The sequence below is a fragment of the Marmota monax genome, unplaced genomic scaffold (assembly GCF_021218885.2).
Source record: "Marmota monax isolate L192 unplaced genomic scaffold, Marmota_monax_Labrador192_F-V1.1 WCK01_AAM20220418_F8-fsc00222, whole genome shotgun sequence".
Taxonomy (NCBI): Eukaryota; Metazoa; Chordata; class Mammalia; order Rodentia; family Sciuridae; genus Marmota; species Marmota monax.
In genome coordinates this window covers 2,546,813-2,569,152 of record NW_026694968.1, presented here as the reverse complement: position 1 = coordinate 2,569,152, position 22,340 = coordinate 2,546,813, and the positions used below count along the sequence as shown (strand labels likewise).

General features: G+C 34.4%; 1 protein-coding gene across 1 annotated transcript in view; it reads left to right on the top strand.

The window, feature by feature from the left end:
• LOC124081270 (iron-sulfur protein NUBPL) overlaps positions 1 to 22,340 on the top strand; it is a 177,825-nt gene that overhangs the window by 24,952 nt on the left and 130,533 nt on the right. Inside the window, exons 3-4 of the mRNA XM_046427486.2 lie at positions 19,653 to 19,692; positions 19,783 to 19,873. Coding sequence (XP_046283442.1) covers positions 19,653 to 19,692; positions 19,783 to 19,873 — 131 coding nt within the window. The remainder of the gene's footprint in view (positions 1 to 19,652; positions 19,693 to 19,782; positions 19,874 to 22,340) is intronic.

The window sequence follows — 22,340 nt, the reverse complement described above, 5'->3', positions numbered from 1 at the left end:
TTCCTTCTATCATGAGCAAAATATGTGTAGGATGTTTTATTTATAAGTTACCTTCTACCATCTCTACTCCCAAATAGCCTTGTACCTTTATAATATGCCTGAGGCTTGCATCTTCTCCTTTGTAATCTGCCTCCTTCCTCTCAGCCTTCTTATATTATTTTGTTATCCCATAGAGGGATTCCCACCAAATATTGGAAGTGGTAGTAAGTAATTGAATGCTACTGCAATCTTGAGAATTTGTAAATTCATCTGAGAGTTGCCTCTTTCTTTGCTTATCCCTTCATTCCCAAACAAACTATATCCATCTACCACCTAATCCCAGGTTTGACCCAGGGGTGGTGAGAGTTTTTCTCACAAATTTGTATATCTCTAGGATTCCTAATTTGGATTATAAATTGAGATTAGTGACATGAAATGATAGAGATGAAAGGCCCTTTAGAGAAATCATCTATTCTAGATATGATTGCTAGAGATGAATTATTTGTCTGGAGTTGCATTACTATTAATTTCAGAATTGTAGGCCCAGAATTAGAGTCTTTTTATTTGTGAATTAGAGTCTCAAATATTGTGAAGGAATTATATTGGAATCATCCACAGTGCTTGTTAAATATACAGGTTTTCAGGCTTACCCTGGACCCACTGAATGAAAAATCTGGTTAGGATCTGCTGGTTTCTTTATATGATTAGTAGGTAATTTAGAATGTATTACATACAAAGCATGGAGAACAGTGTCTAGTACATAGTAAGCATTCAGTACATTTTTTTTATTAGCATTTTAATAGTTGTTACAGTAGTTAGTATTTTGTCAGCATTCTGTACAATCAGAAATATGTATAGAAAAAGGAAATTGGAATTATATTTTTCCTTCCTAATGCTTCTGCCTTTTTTTTTTTTTTTTAAAAAAAACCCTTCCTATAAGGGAAAAATAAGTACCAAGATAGAGTAAGTTCAGGAGAAGGCATGTAGGTATAAAGAGTGTTGTAGAATGATTTTTGTTTGCTTAGGAGAAATTTGAATGAAAGTAAAAGCCTTTCAACAAAGAAATGTGGTGCATTACTGCTCACTTTTGCTTGTCATCAACTTCTATTGAGTATTTCTTTATAACATAATATAATGTAATGGTACTCAAACTTTTTGTTCTCTAGAGCCTATTATGATTTTAAAAATTATTGAGATCTGTGAGAAGATGTTGGAATAGAGGGATTGCTTCCCTTGTGTCTCTCTGGCATGAACCAAGAAAAGCAGACAGGGGGCTTTTTTCAGCAAGGTGGGTGAATGATCAAGAATTGGGGGAATTTTACTAGAATTTAATACTGGACACTCAAAAGAGATCAGGGACTCAGGAGACCTTATATAATAAAATAAGTGGTCAAGATCCCTAACCCCACAGCAGCAGCAGCGGCTGGAGGCACAAACCAGAATAGTCCCTCTGTGAATTCAGTAAAGCAATAAAGGAACTAAAGGAACACCCATTCTCTGGAAGACTGAGATATGTTGGGGTATGGAGAGTTTAGAGATCACAGTCACTCCCTGAAAAAACAGTAATCTGTGCTGCACAGTATCTTTGTATGGGAAAGAAGCCACCATCTCTCTCCTGGTGGTGTACATAGATGACAGTGGAAGGAATCATTTTGAGCCACAGCACAGGGGCTGACAACTAGGGGAGCCAATTACTGGCAGACTCAGCCCCAATCTGGTTCAAAAAAGAAGCCAGGCAAACCCACATGGTGTGTCAGAGAGTATACCTACGTGACTAGGAGAAAATCAAGCATGGAGGAGGTTTACATAGGGGAATACTGGTCATGGGAAACCCACATGGCTTTCCCCTCCTCCTTCAATCTGGCAGTGACGTGTCTGACTGGGAATTTGAAAGGGCAGGGGCAAGAGAGTTTGAGTTCAGAGACCAAATCAGAAAAGGAATCGTGGGGTCTTCAGGTGAAGTAGTGGGCTCAGAACAAGCTCTTATACCACATAAGTGGAGCCCAAGGAGATTCCTGGGGTGCAGGCTTCTAGTGTGGATCCGCAATTGCTGGGTCCTGGAGCTGTGCTAACTTAAAATCTCCAGACTAATTGCACCCAGCAAAGAGACTGGAGCATACCTAAGCCTACACCCTGCCTCCAGGAATTCTACCTCCAGGATTGTCTCTTACCCTAGCAACTCCACCCATCCTGAGGGTGGAGCTAGTATCATATACAAGACAACTCTATCTACCTGCTGAAAAGGGAAGCTGAGAAACTTTTGAACTCCAATGGAAACAATTGTTCAATTTTTCATCAAGATTTTTTCTCTTGTTTGCTTTTTCTTTTTTTTCTCTCACATTTCTACCATTTTTGAAACCAAGAATTTTTCATGTATCAGTTTATTGAGGACTGGGATGTCTGAATACTATATTATAGTTTTATTGTTTATTCTTTTTTTTCTTTAAAATTTAAAAAAATTTTTTTTTGCATTATATATTTTTCCTCTCACTTATGTGTTTCTTTGGATTCTCTTTCTCTCTCTTTTCTTGCAAACAGCCAACCTCCATTAATCCTTTTTTTACTCTTCCTATAATTTTTTACTTCTGTCTTCTCTCTTATGTCCTCATAAATATCTCCTCCTTCCTCATAGAGACATTTAAATCATGTGGAATATAGAGTATAAGATATAAAATTTGTTCTCATGTTGCTTGTAATCTTATTAATATACATACAAATATAGCAGTATAATATGTTTTATACTATCTCATAATTGCTTTAAATATTATGTCATATAATAGATCAGAGGAGAGAAAGATCAAGGCCTGGTAGATGAAGAATGGCTCCATGAAGATGATAGAACTAAATTATATTTTAATAGAAATGGGGAAATTATATGTGCCATAGTGCAAAAATAACATGTCATACTGATTAATCTTTCTCCTTTCCAAAAAAATACCCATTCAGAGTTTCACTGTCATTCTGTGGTTTAGAACATAGCTTTTTCTTGTACTTCTTTTCTCTCTAAGGTCTGTGATATCTGCTCTATTTAATACAACGTTGTGTGATACAAAGATCTTGGGTTTTGGAATCTGACTGACCCAGACCCTAATTCTGATAGTACATTTAGAAAAATACATTTAAAGAGAAACCTTTAGTTGAAGGCTTATTTACCTCTTTCCTAGGGTCATATCTTTCTGAGGACTCTACTTTTACTTTCTGGGTGATGGGAACATAAATGATTCCTAGTTGTGTGCTGTATCTGGGAATTATGAAATTTATACTTTCCAGTGATTCTTTTCTAAGTCTCAGGCAATTTCCTCTGACATGAAGGATTCAACAGGTCTCTGTTACATTTTGGGAGAGTTTTCTCTCTGTTTAGTTCCCTCCCTTTCCATATGATGCTTCTGATCCACCCCCCCACCCCCAACTTAGCAAGGTTTCAAGCTGTTTGGATTTTCCTCCTTTGCAATAGCCTGGAAACTGCCTCCAGGGTAATAAACTGGGCCAGTCATAGGTCTCATCTCAATTTTTCTTTTTTCAGGGATTATAGTCAGCCCTGCTTATTTTCCTGTGTCTGAAGATGTAGTTTTATGTGACCAGTTTTCGAGTATTTTAAAGTGTGTCTTTGTATGCATGTGTGTATGTGTGTAGAAGAGAACTCAGGGATTAAATCCTGCTCCTGTTACTTTTTTATGGCCAGAAGCAACATTCTGTACATATTTTTAAATGTTTTAGACAACTTAATATAGCTAGCTTTGTAATCAAGATAATTGTGTAGGGGAATTTAATCTGTAATGAATTAGTTAAACATGAATAAAAGAACATTATAAATTATATACAAAAATAAGACATGATGAACTTAAAGGCCTATAAAACATTTTAAAATAATTTAAATTAGAGATTAAACATAAATAACTGTAGGTAACTATTTTTGCATAATAAAGACTCACCTAAGTTGACATTGCAATAGAGTAAAAGTATGAGGTGATAAGATATTATGCACATGCAATTGAGACTGCTGAAATTATTATTTTTTTAACTTTTAAGTTACATTTTATGTTGTCAAGGAGGAGCACAAATAATATTTACATAATATTTTTCATTAGACTTGGATAAGTTTAGCTCTTTGCTTTTAGGAGATTCAAATTAAAGATTCACTTTTGTGTTGATCATGTTGTAAAAAAATATTAGCTATATACAGAGGAAGTTGTTAATTAGTTGAATTAGTAAACAATGGTGTAAGTCCAAATAATTGTATATGTGTGTAAAGATAAAACCTAACTTAAAGCATTTTGGGCTTTTCATTTAAAAATGTTCTCTTCTTGCTTAATGTCCATGTCTATTGACTACTTCTTTGAGAGCCAGATATTAAAATGCTATTTTAAAAACTGTTCTAAAATATCAAAATATCAAAAATTCTAGATCTTTGGATATTTGTTTAAACAGCTAAGTTGTATCTCATATTTTAATCTAAGTTTTTTTAACCAACATTTAAAAAAAAACATTTAATTTTTAAAAGATTTTTGGCAACCTATGGAATGGGAGAAGATATTTGTAAACCATATATGTGATATAAGGAGTTAATATCCAAAATGTATAAGGAACTCAAACAACTCAGTAGTAAGAAAACACATAACAATTGAAAAATGAGCAGGGATCTTGAATAGACATTTCTCAAAAAAAAAAAAAAAAGACATGCAAATGTCCATTTATAAAAAATGTACAACATCAGTAATCATCAAGGAAATGCAAGTTAACACTGCAATTTGATGTCACCTCATATTTGATAGAATGGTTATGATCAAAAAGACAAAAGGTAAGTGATAGTGAAGATGTGTTTGGGAATGTAAATTGTACAACCATTGTGGAAAACAGTATGGAGGCTCCTCATAAATTAAATAGAACTATCATATGCTCTAGTAGCCCTACATCTGAGTATCCAAACAAAATGTGATTTCATCTGCCCTCTAATGTTCATTATATCATTTAAAACTGGGGATTGAACTCCTTGAAAACTGCTTAAAGAAAACTGCTGGAAGAAAATAAGTGTGTAAAATAGTGGATATGTTAGTTAGCTTTATTAAATTATCTTCCAGTGTATACAAATATCAAAACATCATGTTTTACACCATAAATATATAATTTTATTGCATGCCTATTCTCCAGCATCTTGGGAGCCTGAGGCAAGAGGATTAAAAGTTCAAAGCCAGCTTAAGCAACTTAGCAAGAACCTAAGCAACTTAGTGAGACCCTGGCTCAAAATAAAAAATATAAAAAGGGCTGGGGACATGTGGCTCAGGCCCTTGGGTTCAATCCCCAGTTAAAAAAATATATATAACAAATAAAACTGCCTTTTCTTTAGATACATGATGGCATTTTTCTCTCTAGTAATATTTCCAAAATGTGTACCCTGATTTTAATGACATCAGTATGTGAAATTAAAACTTTAGAAAATTGTCAAGTGTAAAGGGTGCTTTTTTGAGTTATGAAATTTTCCTTTACTCCCAAAATGAGTGTGACTAGAACAAGTCCTGTGCTTTCCTGCAGGACTCATTTTGGTTGCAAGTTTACATTTGTGCAATGATTTCGTGGCAAGTCTTGATCTTTCCCCTAGATTTTATGTTTCTTGAGGAAAGATATTGTGTCTGTTTGTCTTTTTCATTATATCCCGGCACCAGACCTCCTGCTTGGTATATAATTTGCATTCAATAAATATGTTAGTGAATGGAAAGAATTCTCTTATGTAGTGAGTGTTCCTCAAGCCTTTGAAATAAAATTCCTTTTTTGTGAAAATACAATTTGTGTGTAGTTTTTGTTGTAGGGGTTGATATTTTATAAGTTGATAACTGCCTGTAATCTTACACAGCACAGGATAGAGTCTTTAAAACGGTTTCCTAGAAATGCTGAAATGAAAGCTTTGTAACCAAAATTGCAAAATACCCCAACATTCCAAAGTTTCATTAGCCTTCTGGACAGCCTCCATTTTACTTGTGGTGCAGATTTTGGGGACTATTTCCTATTCCTTCCTTTCTCTGACTTCTTATCTGATACATGAGCCATTCATATAAACTCTCAAACCTAGAATATAACTAAATGGGTAGTATAGTAAGGCTTTTATTGTCTATACGAAACATTTATGGAAAGGAGTTGGCCTCTTAGCATTTGTAAATGTATTATCTTTTATAGTTTCATTTTTTATTATAGTTAATGTTTATTTATTTTGCAGCTATATCTTTTTATTATACCATTTTTATTAGGCTAGAAAATTTTTTCAGCAGTTTTCTTAAAATATTTTTTCACTTTTATGTTTTGTACCTTTTTCTTTCCTCTCAAAAAACAAATTGAGTTTATGTAATTCTAGTAGCCACAGTGCTGTAAGGGCCATACTGACACCAGTGTTTTATCTTTGGTTCTATGTCTGTTTTTTTCCTATTATATGCTATTTATGTACTTAATTGGTTCCTTTTATGTTGGCAGTCATAATTTTGTCTTAATATTTTAAATGCTTAAACTTTTTTTTTTTCCTTTTTGGTTCTGAGAGATAGAAACCAGGGGCCTGTGCATGCTAGGCAAGTGCTCTGCCACTGAGCTACATTCATAGCCCTGTTTGAATTTTTGTTGTTGTTGTTGCTTCATATCATACATATTAATAGGCATTTTAGTTACTTATGAAAAATGCGGTTTTGTGTTAAGTTCTTGTTACGGGGCTTAAATATCTTTTTCTCATCATAGTATGTCATCCTGTTTTGCTCCTGCTGCTGTGTACCCTTATTTTGTCACTGCTCGTGGCCATGTATTGCCAGCAAGTTTCAAATTCCAGTCCCTGGAGCTCACTATTTCTGCTTAAAAATGAATTACAGGTTTTTGGAAGCCAGGTGCACTAATAGAAGATAACCAGTTTAATGAAGGTGGGAAATGTCATCATATAGATAGAAAGATTGGGGATAACAGAAATCCAGTTTAAAAATGTTCCAAAGCAAACAAACAGAAGGGTCAGCTGCAGTTTTTATAGCTCCTAACCCCAGCTAAGACCTTTTTCTTTGACTTAAAACATGATCAGCAGTGGTGTGCACTATAGTCCTGTATTCTAGAGGTTGAGGTAGGAGGATAGCAGGAATCCAGGAGTTTGAGGCTAGACAAGTCGACATAGTGAGACTTTATCTTTTTTTTTTTTTTAATTAGTTACACATGACAGTACAATGATCTTGACATTTCATACATTTGAATCAAATGGGGTATAATTTCTCATTCTTCTGATTGTATAGGAAGAAAGCAAAATCAGGAGCTGGGGCTGTGACTCAATGAAAGGATGCTTACCTAGCATATATGTGACATTGGGTTCAATCCTTAGCACTGCATAAAAATAAATAAGTAAAACAATCATTTAAAAAAAACAAAATCATATTATAGAATATCATTGTTTGTTAGAGCACTGCTCAGTCATTTCAGGGAACTTGTCTGGGCATCATCAAGCAATACAAGGAAACCTGTTCCTATATTAGCTAACCATCCAAGTATTATACGTTGGAATAACCACAAACCTTCTGTTGGATATGTGTATGGAGAGTATATGGGACTCAGGACGTGTGTTTGTCAGCTTTCTGTTACTATGATAAAATGCCTGAGAGAAACAACTTAAAGGAGGAAATATTTAGTTTGGCTCATGGTTTCAGAGTTTTCAGTCCATCATCTTCAGGCCCCATTGCTATAGTCCTGTGAGGAGGCAGAGTGTCATGACAGAGAGGGTCTGGCAGAGCAGACTTGCTTACCTCATGGTGGCCAGAAAGAGAGAGATAGGCTGGGGACAAGATATACCCTTCTAGAGCACACCCCCAGTGGCCTACTTTCTCCAACTAGGCCTTACCTCCTAAATTTTCCACCATCTTCCAGAGTTTCTACCACCTCCCAATAATGTTATCAGTTATGAACTCATCATTGCATTAATCCATTGATGCAGCCCTCATGGTCTAATCACTTCTTAAAACCCCCACTTCTGAACATTGCTGCATTGGAGACCAAACTTTCAACACATTAACCTTTGGAGAACATAGCAGACAGGAGGAAAACAGGCCTCCCTCAATTCAAATCCTTACTACTTTTGTTGCTGTTTAACTTTGGGCACATTAATTTCATTTTCTGATGTTCAACTACTCTATGTCATGTGAGGGTTTCATATATATATCATATGAAGATAACTTGTCCAATATCACAGCTAGTAAGTGGCTAATTTCTAATAACAATTTTTTACTTCATTAAAAATGCCTAAGGATTGAGGCTGGGGTTGTGGCTCTGTGGCAGAGTACTTGCCTAGTATGTGTGAGGCACTGGGTTTGATCCTCAGCACCACATGTAAATAAATAAAAAATAAAGGTACATAAACAACTAAAAATATTTTTAAAAATGCCTAAGGATCAAGCTTTCCTTTAATATCTGTTCACGTTTGACTGTTAGCTATTTACAAAATTACTTTGGCCTTTGTGTAAATGTAAGTTTATGGTAATTTGCTATAGTAAGCAGGGGAATATAGTATTTAGTGAGGCAGGAAGGGGCATAAGAATAGAACGTTTTGTTAAGTGTCAGATGCTGGAGAAGATCAGAAGAGGGATCACGGAGAGATAATTTGGAGGATGCTATTGAAGAAGGAGATTTACTTTAAAAAATTTTTGTTCTAAATATTTATACATGACAGTAGAATGCATGCATTTTGACACATCATACATAAATGGAGTATAACTTCTCATTCTTCTGGTTGTATGTGATGTAGAATTACACCAGTTGTGTAATCAATCATATATGTGCATAGGGTAATAATGTCTGATTCATTCTACTATTCTTCCTGTCCCATTAACCCCTCCTTTCCCTACATTACCCTCTGCCCAATCCAGAGTACTTCTATTATTTCCTAATGCCCCCTTCCCCTTACTGTGAATCAGCATCTGCACATCAGAGAAAACATTTAGTCTTTGGTTCTTTAGAATTAATTGTTAGAATTAATTGATGAATTTGCTTAGCATGATATTCTACAGATCCATTTACCTGCAAATGCCATAATTTCATTCTTTTTTATTAATTAATTAGTTAATTTTAATTAGGCATTATATGATAGCAGAATGCACTTTGAATCATTGTACACAATTGCAGCACAACTTTTCATTTCTCTGGTTATGCACAATATAGCATCCTGTGCAGTCATACATGTACCTAGGGTAATGATGTCCATCTCATTTCGCCATATTTTCTGTACCCATACATACCCCCTCCCCACCTTTCTATCCCCTTTGCCCAATCAAAGTTCCTCCATTTTTCCCCCATGGCCTCCACCCCCATTATGGATCAGCATCTCCTTATCAGAGAGAACATTCGGCCTTTGGTTCTTTGGGATTGGCTTGCTTCACTTAGCATGATATTCTCTACCTCCAACCATTTACCTGCAAATGCCATAATTTTATTCTCTTTTATTGCTGAGTAACATTCCATTGTGTATATATGCCACAGTTTCTTTATCCATTTATCTACTGAAGGGCATCTAGGTTGCTTCCATAGTTTAGCTATTGTGAATTTTGCTGCTATGAACATTGAAAAACTACTCCATTCACAATAGGATAAAAAAATAAATAAATAAAATATTTGGTAATCAACAAAAGAGGTGAAAGACCTCTACAATAAAAACTATAGAACACTAAAGAAAGAAATTGAAGAAGACTTTAGAAGATGGAAAAATCTCCTAAGCTCTTGGATAGGCAAAATATTGTCAAGATGGCCATACTCCCTAAAGCACTATACATATTCAGTGTGATTCCAATTAAAATCCCATCATATACCTTGTAGAAATAGAAAAAGCAATCATGAAATTCATTTCTATAAATAAGAAATGCAGAATAGCCAAAGCAATCCTTAGCAAGAAGAGTGAAGCAGGAGGCATCCCAATACTAGACCTTAAACTATACTACAGAGCTATAGTAACAAAAACGACAGGGTATTGGCACCAAAATAGATATGTAGACCAATGGTACAGAATAGAAGACAAAACCACATAAATATAGTTATCTCATACTGGACAAAGGCACCAAAAACATACATTGGAGAAAAGATAGTCTCTTCAAGAAATGGTGCTGGGAGAACTGGAAATCCATATATAGCAAAATGAAAATAAACCCCTATTTCTCACCATTCACAAAATTCAAGTCAAAGTGGATCAAGGACCTAGGAATTAGACCAGAGACCCTGCACCTAATAGAGAAAAAAGTAGGCCCAAATCTTCACCACGTCAGATTAGGCCCTGACTTCCTTAACAAGACTCCTAAAGCGCAAGAAATAAAATCAAGAATTAATAAATGGGATGGACTCAAACTAAAAAGCTTCTTCTCAGCAAAAGAAACAATCAGTGAGGTGAAGAGAGAGCCTACATTTTGGGAGCAAATTTTTGTCACATGCATGTTGTTGGATAGAGCTCTAATTTCATTCTTCTTTAAGTATGAGAAATATTACATTGTTTATATATACCAGTTTCTTTATCCATTCATCTGTTGAAGGACACCTAGGTTGGTTCCATAGTTTAGCTATTGTGCATTGAGCCGCTATAAACATTGATGTGGTTGTGCCACTGTAGTATGTTAATTTTAAGTCCTTTGGGTATAGACCAAGGAGTAGGATAGCTGGGTCAAATGGTGATTCTATTTCAAACTTTCTGAGGAATCTCCATACTGCTTTCCATAGTGGCTGCATCAGTTTGCAGTTCTACCAGCAATGTGTGAATGTACCTTTTCCCCACATCCTCACCAGCATTTACTGTTGCTTGTATTCTTGATAATTGCCATTGTGACTAGGGTGAGATGAAATAGAGTAGTTATGATTTGCATTTCTCTAATTGCTAGAAATGTTGAAGAGTTTTTCAGTTGTATTTATTGATTGATTTTATTTCTTGGAAGAAGGGGTTTTAGATAAGCAGAGAAGAATCTGAGGAATACCTTCTAATTTCCCCAACTGCAAAATGAAGATATTGCTAGCCTCATAGGATTGTTGAAAGGATTTAATAAAATAAAATATCTTAAATGTCTAAAATGTCTGTGGAGCTTTGTGACATGTAGGAATACTATGATTGTTGTTATTATTCTGGGCTGAATATAAATGATTGTTGTTATTATTCTTTCTTTCATCTTCTCAATTTTCCCTTCCCAGATGCCTGACTATTCCTTTAATAATACATAGTTTTCATCTTAAATATCAACTGGTTACCTGGAGCATAGTTGGCATACCTGACACGATCTCTAGTTTCAACAGGAAATCACATTGTGATCAATTAGTGATGCTAAGACAGGTGTGAAGTAGGTTAGAGGCCGGTATGGGTATTGGAGTAACAGTAAACCAAATATTTATCTATTGTTTATCAAGCTTGCCTTAAATCCTATTCTCTGTTTCTATCCTTTTATGTTTTCTTGTTAAGCTCTCAGTATAAAATATCGTTTTAGAAGTAGAACATCAAGTTTATATCTGTTTTTGGAGTTACTCAGTGAATTAATCCCAGAGTAGACAAGAATCTGAGATGTCATCCCAGCTCCAAAATATCCCTTATGCGTTCTCTTATTTATATTTTAGTGAAAATAGTTTTCATTTAAAACATTGTTCTATCTTTTGCAAAGCTTAAGTTTCTATTTTGATTTACTTGAGTCAGATTGTTTTTCTCCTATACCTGTGAGAAAATGTACCTTTTGATTGAGGAAGAGATGGATTGGGAAAAAAAGGCATATTTTTGTTGTTGTTCTTTTTTTTCTTTCTTTCTTCTTTTTTTTTTTTAATGAGAAAGAGGTTAGGTGTCTGAATAGCTTTCAGTTGTTAGATGGTAGGGTGCATGGTATGGGATGGCAGAGTTGCAAGATGGTACAAAAATAGTATATTAAAAGACATATGAAAGTATCCCGAATACAAGGGAAATTTTCATATTAAGAGTGTTAGAAGGCTTAAAAAAAACAAAACTATTTAAAAATAGTCCTTCTGCTTCCTTTTCTAATTTTCTAGATCTCACTTCTTCCTATTTCTAGATACAATATTACTGTATTGTCTTTTGGCTGTCCAGGTTGCCAGTCAAGTTTTGAGTTTTGACCCACCTTTACTCACCTTCTCTAATTTCTCTTCTTTTTTCCTAGGCAAACATGGTACTATAGACATCTCCTGGGGACCATTATTGGTGGAACTATTTTGTCTCTCCCAATCACATGAAGTTCTACTGAGAGAACAATAATGGATGTAATTCCTTTCTTGCATTTGAACTTTGATAAGAAAGGGCTGTGGTTTCAGAAAGAAAAGAAGGAATAGTGAAATAGATGGGAGAAAGTGAAATTGTACACTTTGTACTAGATGCCCTATCCTCTCTGATCATTCTTGTACCTTTGCTTATTTTCTGTTTAATATGGATAATTATTTTTAAATTTTTTTAAATAATTTTAAAAGTCCTTAAAATTCATGAAGGAGGCTATATATTCTTGGTTTTACTCTCAGTCCTCATTTTTTTAAAAATGCTTCAAGTTATATGGTTTCAAGTTATAACTTTTTTTTTGTCATCCCTCAACCTCGATGTTCATCTATATTCAAAATACTTCCATTATTTTTAAATCCAGGGAGTATAATGGAAAGTACAGAGGTTTCTCAGGTTTATTGCTAATACCATGTAAATGGTAATGTCTACTCCTTAGTTGAGTCATGAACAATGGGACCTCTACAGAAAGAAAATCTGATTCTAGATCAGAGTTATGCTTGGAACATTTAATGATGTCAACTTTAAAGATTTAAAGGGACCTTTCTTATACCTATTTCCTTTTTATCCAGCTCTTCAGTTTTACATGACCACAGTGCCATTCATTCTGGCTTAACAATTTGTAATATAAAAGCAGTCCCTAAATCTGTTCAAAATGCACTAGTGACATAAAATAAATTAATTAGATTCACACCTGTTAGAAATGAGGGAACTTTGTTGCAGTAGAGTGAGGTGGATGCAGCAGAATGTCATTGATTCTAAGAGCGGCATTATGGCAATTGAAATTGTTTGACTTATGGTAAGAATCTTTTGTGTTTAAGTGCATGAGCTATCGTGAAGATACGAAGAGGAGGGAAATAATGATCTGTGTCATGGTAACCTCAGCTAATTATGTTCAAAAAGTTATTGTTCACAGGGCACTGGATTCCAAAGTTTTTATATGAACTTTCAACCAGCAATAATAATTTTTCTATTATGTTTATGTGGAGAAATTGGTATGTATATTTTTTTACAGGATGAAACTAATTTGTGTTTGTAATCATGGTTTTTTTTTCAGAGCCTTTCTCTATTAACTTAAAAATATGACTTCAAGCTATGCCAACATTGCATTTGTGATAATTTTATTAATCAGTGAAAGTAAAATGTTTTTAGGCAGTATTAATTTTGTTTACTGACTCATAGTGAAAGACAATGAAGAATATTCCTATAACTTTCTTTTTAATGTATATACTATATATTTTTAGGGGTTCAGTATACATTTTTTCTGTGTTCAATTTAGCATATCATCCTTGTACAGGGGCCATGTTAATTTTTTTCCTAATTTTATTTTTTGTGTTTAAGGTATACGACAGATTTCATAAGACAGATATATGTAGTAATACGGCTACTGTAGTAAAGCAGATTAACAGCCATCATCTCACAGAGATACCCGTTTCTCCCACCTGCATGACAATAGTATCTAAAATCTACTCATTTAGAAGAAACCCTTAATACAATACAGTATTCTCAACTCAGGTTCTCATGTTGTTCATGAAATCTTGCAACTTGTTTATCTTACTTGTTTGGTACTTTGTATTTTTTTTTAAACCTATTTCTCCCCAATTCCTACCCATGCCCCAACCTGGTCATCAGTATTTTCTATCTCTATATATTTAACTTTAAATTTTGTATTTTTAGAGTCCTCACATAAGTGAAGTCATGTAATTTTTTTTATGTGTCTGGCTTATTTCATTTAGCATAATGTCTTTCAGGTCCATGTAGGTTGTAGCAAATGACAGGATCTTACTTTTTAAGGCTGAATAATATTCCATTGTATGTACATACCACAGTTTCTTTACCATTTGTCCATTGATAGATACCTAGATCGTTTTTATTTTTTGGCTATTGTATGCTGTAATGAACATGGAAGTACAGATTCCTTTATGAGGTAGTGATTATATTTCCTTTGGATCTATACCCAGAAGAAAGATTGTTGGGTTATACGGTCATTCTATTTTTAATTTCTTTAGAAACCTCTGCACTGTTTTCCATAATGACTGTACCAGTATTCCCACCAGCGGTGTACTAGGTTTCCCCTTTCTCTATATGCTTACCAACACTTATTATCTTTTGTCTTTTATTAAACTTTTTAAAATTAATTAATTAATTCATTCTAATCAGTTATACATGACAGCAGAATACTCTTGGATTCATTGTATACAAATAGAGCACAATTTTTGACTTCTTTGGTTGCACCCAAAGTAAGGTCTCACTATTCGGGCTATCATACATGTACCTAGGGTAATGATGTTCGTCTTATTCCATCATCTTTCTTACCCCTATGCCCACTCCCCAACTCCCCTTTTTCCCATTCAAAGTTCCTCCATTCATCCCATGCCTCCCTCTCCATTATGGATCAGCATCCACTTATCAGAGAGAACATTAGGCCTTTGGTTCTTTGGGATTGGCTTACTTCGCTTAGTATGACATTCTCCAACTCCATCCATTTACCTGCAAATACCATAATTTTATTCTCTTTTATTGCTAAGGAACATTCTATTGTGTATATATACTACAGTTTTCTTTATCCATTCATCTATTATAAACATTTAGGTTGCTTCCACAGTTTGGCTGTTGTGAATTTTGCTGCTATGAACATTGATGTGGCTGCGTCACTGTAGTATATTGATTTTAAGTCCTTCTGGTTTAGACCAAGGAGTGGGATAGCTGGGTCAAATGGTGGTTTTATTCCAAATTTTCTAAGGAATCTCCATACTGCTTTCCATATTGGCTGCATCAATTTGCAGTCCCACCAGCAATGTATGAGTGTACCTTGTCTCCTACATCCTCGAAAAAAAAAAAAAAGTGACATCTTTTGTCTTTTTGATGATAGCAATTTTTACTAGAGTAACATGGTATCTCACTGTAGTTTTGATTTACTTTTCTCATCTTCTCTGTATCATTCCAATTTGTCATTGACACTATACTAATATTTTGATCAATGACCAATTGCATATACAACAGTGGTCCCATATGATTATAAAGAAGCTGAAAAAAACTCTCACTAGTGACATTATAGCCATCTTAACATAATGTATAGTATAATGCATTATTTGCATGCTTGTGGAGATGCTTGTGTAAATAAACCTACTACTGCCAATTGTAAGAAAGTATAGTGCCTACAATTATACATAATAGAATAATTGTAAGAATAATAGTAAATGACTGTATTACTGGTTTAAGTATTTGTTTTATGTACAGAACATAATAGTTGATAAGTAACTATATTACTAATTTATATATTTAATATGCTTCTAATGTTATTTTAGAGTATACTCTTTATACTCATAAAAAATTTTATTGTAAAACAATGTTCCATGTTATTTCTGGCAGCAGCTTCATGTAGTACATACAGTTCATGCTTATTGTGTCCCTTTGTTGCGTCATTTTCTCTTGTGCCTGATTTTCTCTCATGTTGTTTTGTTTATTGTGACCCTAGGAACATTAGATTACAACACACACACACACACACACACACACACGTGCACGCACACTCATTTATACACATACCATGTAGTCTAGGTGTGTAGTGGGCTATATCATCTGGGTTTGTGTATACTTTGTGCACTTTATGATGTGCACATGACAAAAATCATCTGACAGTGCAGTTTTCAGAACATCCCTGTTGTTAAGCATTACATTACTGTATGGGCTGTGGAAATGAGTACCTATTGAAGTTTCAAGATACACATTTAACTTGGTGATGAATTTTCTGATATTGCTGAGCTTTCAATTTATAATATCATTCATTAACATCAAGAAATTTGAAGTTCACATTTCTGTGGTTTATGACATAACATACTGATAAAGTAAGTAAAAGACCATTTTTTAAGAAAATAATTTTTAGTTGTCAATGGACCTTTATTTAATTTATTTATATATGATGCTGAGAATACAACCCTTTGCCTCACACATGCTAGGTAAGTGCTGTACCACTGAGTCACCACCCCAGCCCCAAAAGACTATTCTTTATGTAGTATTCAGAGATTTTATGTTTCAATTTTGTGAGAATGTTTTTGACTATCCCAATCCTAGTTAGAATTTCAGGCCATGTTTTGAACAGGGTTTAAACTACTTAGATTTTTTGCAGGGGTAGAACAAGAGATGCTTTACCATTGAGCTACATTTCTAGCCATTTTTGATTGTATTTTGAGACAGGTTCTCACTTTATTCTCTGATTTTATTTTGGTATGTTGTATTATGTTCCATTAAGATCAAGATGAGGATGCTATTACTGCTGCAGTTTTTAGCCAATGTCCTAAAATAAAAGGAGGGGACATATATAGTGAAGGAGAAGACAAAATTATTATTAATTCCATTTAATATATTTGCTTATGTAGAAGATTCAAACAGAATAATAAGATAAAACTTATATACATAATGGCATATTACTCAGCAATAAAAGAATAAAATCATGGCATTTGCAGGTAAATGGTTGGTGTTGGAGAAGATAATGATAAGTGAGGTTATCCCAATATCAAAAAAACAAATGCCAATGTTTTCTCTGATATATGGAGGCTGATTCATAGTGGGGTAGGAAGGGGGAGCACGGGAGGATTAGATGAATTCTAGATATGGAAGAGGGGAGGGAAGGAAAGGGGGAGGGGGCAGGGGATTAGCAAGGATGGTGGAATGTGATAGACATCATTATCCAAAGTACATGTATGAAGTCATGAATTGGTGTGAACATACTTTATATACAACAAGAGATATGAAAAATTGTGCTGTATATGTGTAATAAGAATTGTAATGCATTCTTCTGTCATATATTTTTTAAAAATCAATTAAAATAAAAAATAAAAATCAGTTTCACAGAAAGTCTCGTGACACAGGCAAAATGCAGACAGCTTCTCAGCCAGAACGTAACACGAATGGGGGGGAAAAAAAAGGAGAGTTCTAGTGCTAGGCACAGTGGTGCATTTCTGTCATCTCAGTGGCTTAGGAGGCTGAGGCAGGAGGATTGTGAGTTAAAAAACCAGCCTCAGCAGAAGCGAGGCACTAAGCAAGTCAGTGAGACCCTATCTCTAAATAAAATACAAACTAGGGCTAGGGATGTGGCCCATTGGTTGAGTGCCCCTGAATTCAATCCCGGGTACCAAAAACAAACAAACAAACAAACAAAAAACCCCAACAACAACAACAAAAAAGGAGAGTTCTAAAAGATACCTTGGGGGCTTTAAGTGAGATATAAGACCACTACATAAAAATAAGTAACTTTCCATGTGTATTTCTGGCAATCTGGCAGGCTAGGTGTTTGGAGAAACTCTTCCTGTGATAATGTACCTTAAAATATTGGATGAAATATGAACAAAGTATTAGGAAAGGAAGTAGATTTCTCAGAAATAACAAGAAAATAGGAGTTCACTGGTATAGATATGATGTTTTCTCCAATGTCACTTGTAGAAGTTTCTGGCTATTTCTGAAAGAATCAACTTAAAAAGAATTAAAAAGACTTATGATTTCAGAAGATTCAGTCCATGGTCAGTTGGCTCCATTGCTTTTGGGCCTGTGGCAAGGCTGAATATCACATGTGGGGGAGCATGTGGAGGAGCAAAGCTGCTCAATAGTAAGAGAAAGAAGACGAGAGGAAGAGAATGGGGTCCCACAGTCCTCTTCAAGGGCAAATGACCTAAAGATCTCTTGGCCTACCTCTTAAAGTTTGCACCTCCCAATAACACCAAGCTGGGGACTAAATCTTTCACCACATGGACCTTTAAGGGACATTCCAAATCCAAAACATAATGGTGACTTAGGTTTAGATGTTATAGGTCCATGTATGAAGGAATGGAGACAGTGTTTGGTGCCTCAGGAGGGAAAAATATTCAATGGAGTATCACTACATGAAACCTGCTAACCCCCAAAGGATGGCATCCTTAGTAAGTGATCTGTGGATGAAATCTTCCCAACACTGGTGGTCATTGAAGATGTGGTTACATAGAAAATGTGCTGAAAGAAACTATTTTATAATAACCATTTGCTGACTATGTAAAAATATATTTTCTTTTGTGGTACTGGGTTCAATCCCAACCCTGTGGAGTGTTGGGAGAATTGATTAGATGTGTGTGTTTATATGTGTGTATATGCAAATATACACATACAAGAATATGCATACTGGATAAGCATATATATATATAATTTATGAATTTGTATATCCATATACATGAATATAATTGGTGAAAAATTACTTATTGAGGCTATTTTTTAAGAAACATGTTGAAATTGTAGATAAATTGTTTCTTAATGTAGCTAACTATATTCCAACTATTTTTAGATGTTGCATTTATCAAGAATATAAATTATGGGGCTGGGATTGTGGCTCTGTGGCAGAGTGCTCACCTAGCATGCATGAGGCATTGGGTTTGATCCTCAGCACCACATAAATGTAAAATAAAGATATTATGTCCACCTAAAACTAAAAAAATAAATATTTTTTAAAAAGAAGCTTATAAAAAAAGAATATAAATAGTATAATTGTTCTAATGTTTAAATGGTTACAAATTGAGGTTAATTAATTGTAAGTTAAATTACAGCAGTATAAGCAGCCTGTGTGTCCACAAGGGTGCATTGGAAGAGGGGAAATGTTAATCAGAGGGTACAAGTTTCATTTAGACAGGAGGGATAAGTTCTAATGATCATGGTGACTATTGTTAATAATACATTATTATATATTTCAAAATTGCTAAAGGAGTGAATTTCAATGTTCTTGCCATAAAGGAAGGAGATATATATATATATATATATATATATATAGAGAGAGAGAGAGAGAGAGAGAGAGAGAGTGTAATGGATATGTTAGTTATGTTGATATAACTATTATACAATGCATACATGCATATGTAATTATTTATCAATTAAAAATAATAAAATGTTTTAGAAAGATGAATAAAAGTCAGTGTGTGTTAGTCAGCTTTACTTTGCTGGGACGAAAATGCCTGACAAGAACAAAGAGGAAGAAAGATGTATTTTGGCTCATGATTTCAGAAGATTTAGTACATAGTTGGCTGACTCCAAGGTAGAAACATCATGCTAGAAGGGCATGGCAGAGGAAAGCTGCTTGACTCATAACAAGTGGGAATGATGGGGGAGGGGAGAAAGGAGCTAGGGACAGATATATTCTGAAGGCCATGCCCCTCAAGACCAGTGACCTACTTCTAGCTGTGCCCTACCTGCCTATTGTTTTCACATATTCCAGTAAGTCCATTCAAATTATTAATCCATCAAATGGATTAATCAATCCGCCAGTGAGGTCAGACCCCTCATAATCCAGTCTTTTCACTTTTGGATATTGCTGTATTGCCTCACACACTTGCTTTTCCAGGGACATTCCAGATTCAAACCATAGCAGTATGTTTATGTATAATGGTTTACCTTTCTAAAAGAGACATTTATTTTCTTATTTCAGACAACCTTATGAGGCCTCTTTTGAATTACGGTATTGCATGGTGAGCATATCTTTTTAATTTTGTATTACTTTGCAGACTAATATCCATTAATTTATAGAAATGACTTTTGTTTTTATATTACTGTTGCAGTATGTCTATGGGCTTCCTGGTTGAAGAAACTGCACCAGTAGTTTGGAGAGGCCTTATGGTAATGTCAGCCATTGAGAAACTGTTGAGACAGGTAAGAAAGTTGTATTAAATATCTTTTTATTATTGGAAAGGCTGTAGTTAACACATTTGCTGATTGGAGAGTTGTTAAAATCCTCAATCAAGTTTGAGATTTTTTCAAAGGAATCTAGTTGATATGCTGAATGTACAATGAATAATGTACATAATGAGTTATGTGGCACCAAGACCAAATTTCAGTGTTACATGATTTAGTCTTTCTCATTGCTTGTGAGTACTAAAACCCTGTGTCTTATTTTAGATTGTTTTGTTGATTGTTGAGTCTGTGATATGAAGAACAAATCTTTTTTTTTTGTTTGTTTGTTTTATAAGTAATCTGCCTCCTTTAGATTTATGGTTAATCTTATTGTGGTCACTATTGAGTTACAGGGGCAGTATAGAAATTTCTGAGATGTAGAAAAATTATATAAATTATGGTATTTGTGATTTTAAATTGCTTCATAAAAATGTAATTTTGCTTTACTTTGAGTATATGTAGTTATATAAATCTGTCCAATACTGTCTGTCCAATCAACTTTAATTTATTGGTAATAAATGAAGAGAAAGTTGGATTGAATAATCTAAGTATATAAGGGGAGCTTTGTCTAGATTAACCCAGCCTTTCTTTTCTCTACTGCTGAATACTGTCAGAGAATATAGAATAATTTTGTTAATTGCCTATTATGCATTTTTTCCCATTGGTACTGGGAATTGAACCCAGGCACACTTAACTACTGAGCTATATCCCCAGCCCCTTTTTATTTGTTTTATTTTGACATAGGATCTCTCTAAGTTGCTTAGGGTCTTGCTAAGTTGCTGAATCTGGTCTTGAACTTGCCATTCTCCTGCCTCAACCTCCAGAGTCACTGGAATCACAGGCATGTGCCATAGCACCCAGCTGCATTATACATTTTTTTTTTAATAGCTACACATGACATTACAATGATCTTGGCAATTCATACATTTGAATCATTGGGGTATAATCTCTCATTTTTCTAATTGTACAGATCATTATACATTTTTTATATCAAAATTTGTCTACTCTCAACACTTTGTTATCTAATTTTACTCATTGTTCTTAACATTTATCAAAAGTTCCATTTAAAAAAATATTAGAAAATTTGGTAACCTGGCTTAGGATCAAGTGGAGATTTGGTGAAAATGAGCTTTCTGACAAATTATATGAAAGTCAGTTTATTCTTATAAGCACCGAAGTTACATTTTTAGCAAACATACCACAGAAATATCAGGATAAAAGTTGAGATTGAGAAAATGAATTTATTTTATTATTTTATCGGGATGCCTAGGGGTTACCTGGAGTAGTGAATTATTGTATATCTACCTTACAATCTTTTGTAAAGTCATTTTCATCTGTGCATATTAATGGGAGCTGGAAAGCTATATTTTAGGACTACGTTCAGGCTAATGTCCATCATATAAGCTTCTAATTAAGGGTGTTTTTCCTTTTTATTTGTTTTATTTAGAAAAATTTTTGCTTTAGAAATCAGGCCAATGGCTGGATGGGGTGGCACATACCTGTAATCCTAGCAGCTTGGGAGGCTGATGCAGGATGATCATAAGTTCAAAGCCAGCCTGAACAATTTAGCAAGACCCTGTTTCAAAATAAAAAATAAAAAGGGCTGGAAGTATAATTCCGTGACAGAGTGACCCTGGGTTCAATCTGTATTACTGAAAATTAATTAAATAAGAAAACGATAGCATATTTATTGTTTTAATGCTTTTTATTTTTTCACTATAGATCTGAATTGTATTTGATATATTTTTTTTCTTTAACCTAAGAACTTCTCTTAGTGTTCTTTTGTGGTGTGGGTTTACTGGTGATAAATTTTCTGAACTTCAATGTACTGGAAACATCTTTATTTTTCCCTATATATTTTCACTGTATATAGAATTGAGTTGACATTTTTTTCTTCAACAATTTAAAGATATTCTTTTGTTTTTTGGCCTCATTTTCTGGCCTCATTATTTCTGATAAGAAATCTGCCATAATTTCTATAGTTGTTCCACTGTGAGTACTGTGTTTTTTCTCTGGTAACTTTCATAATTTCCTTTATAGCTTAAGGTCATTATATTCTTGCCTATCCCTTTAATATGGATGTTGTCATAGCTTGGTAGCTAAGGGTGTGGATTCTGGAGCCACATCTGCCTGAGTTCATTCCATTTTCCATATCTAATAGTTTTGTTGTCTCTAGAGTTCTAGACAAGAGGCCTGACTCTGGGGGTCCCAACAAATGAGATCTGGCCACTTGCCTCAAAAACAAAGCAGAAAAAGTAATGGCGAAGAGCAGGAAAGAAACTTTAATCCATGTGGTCATAATGAAAAGGAAAGGTGAGACAAGCATCTCAGTCTTATCTTTGAGGGTACTGACATGAGCTTCCAGATTATATAGACAAGGGAGACCAGAAATATACATAGCCAAGCATTCTTGGTTAAACTGTTAGTCTGGTTGATTTTGATATCA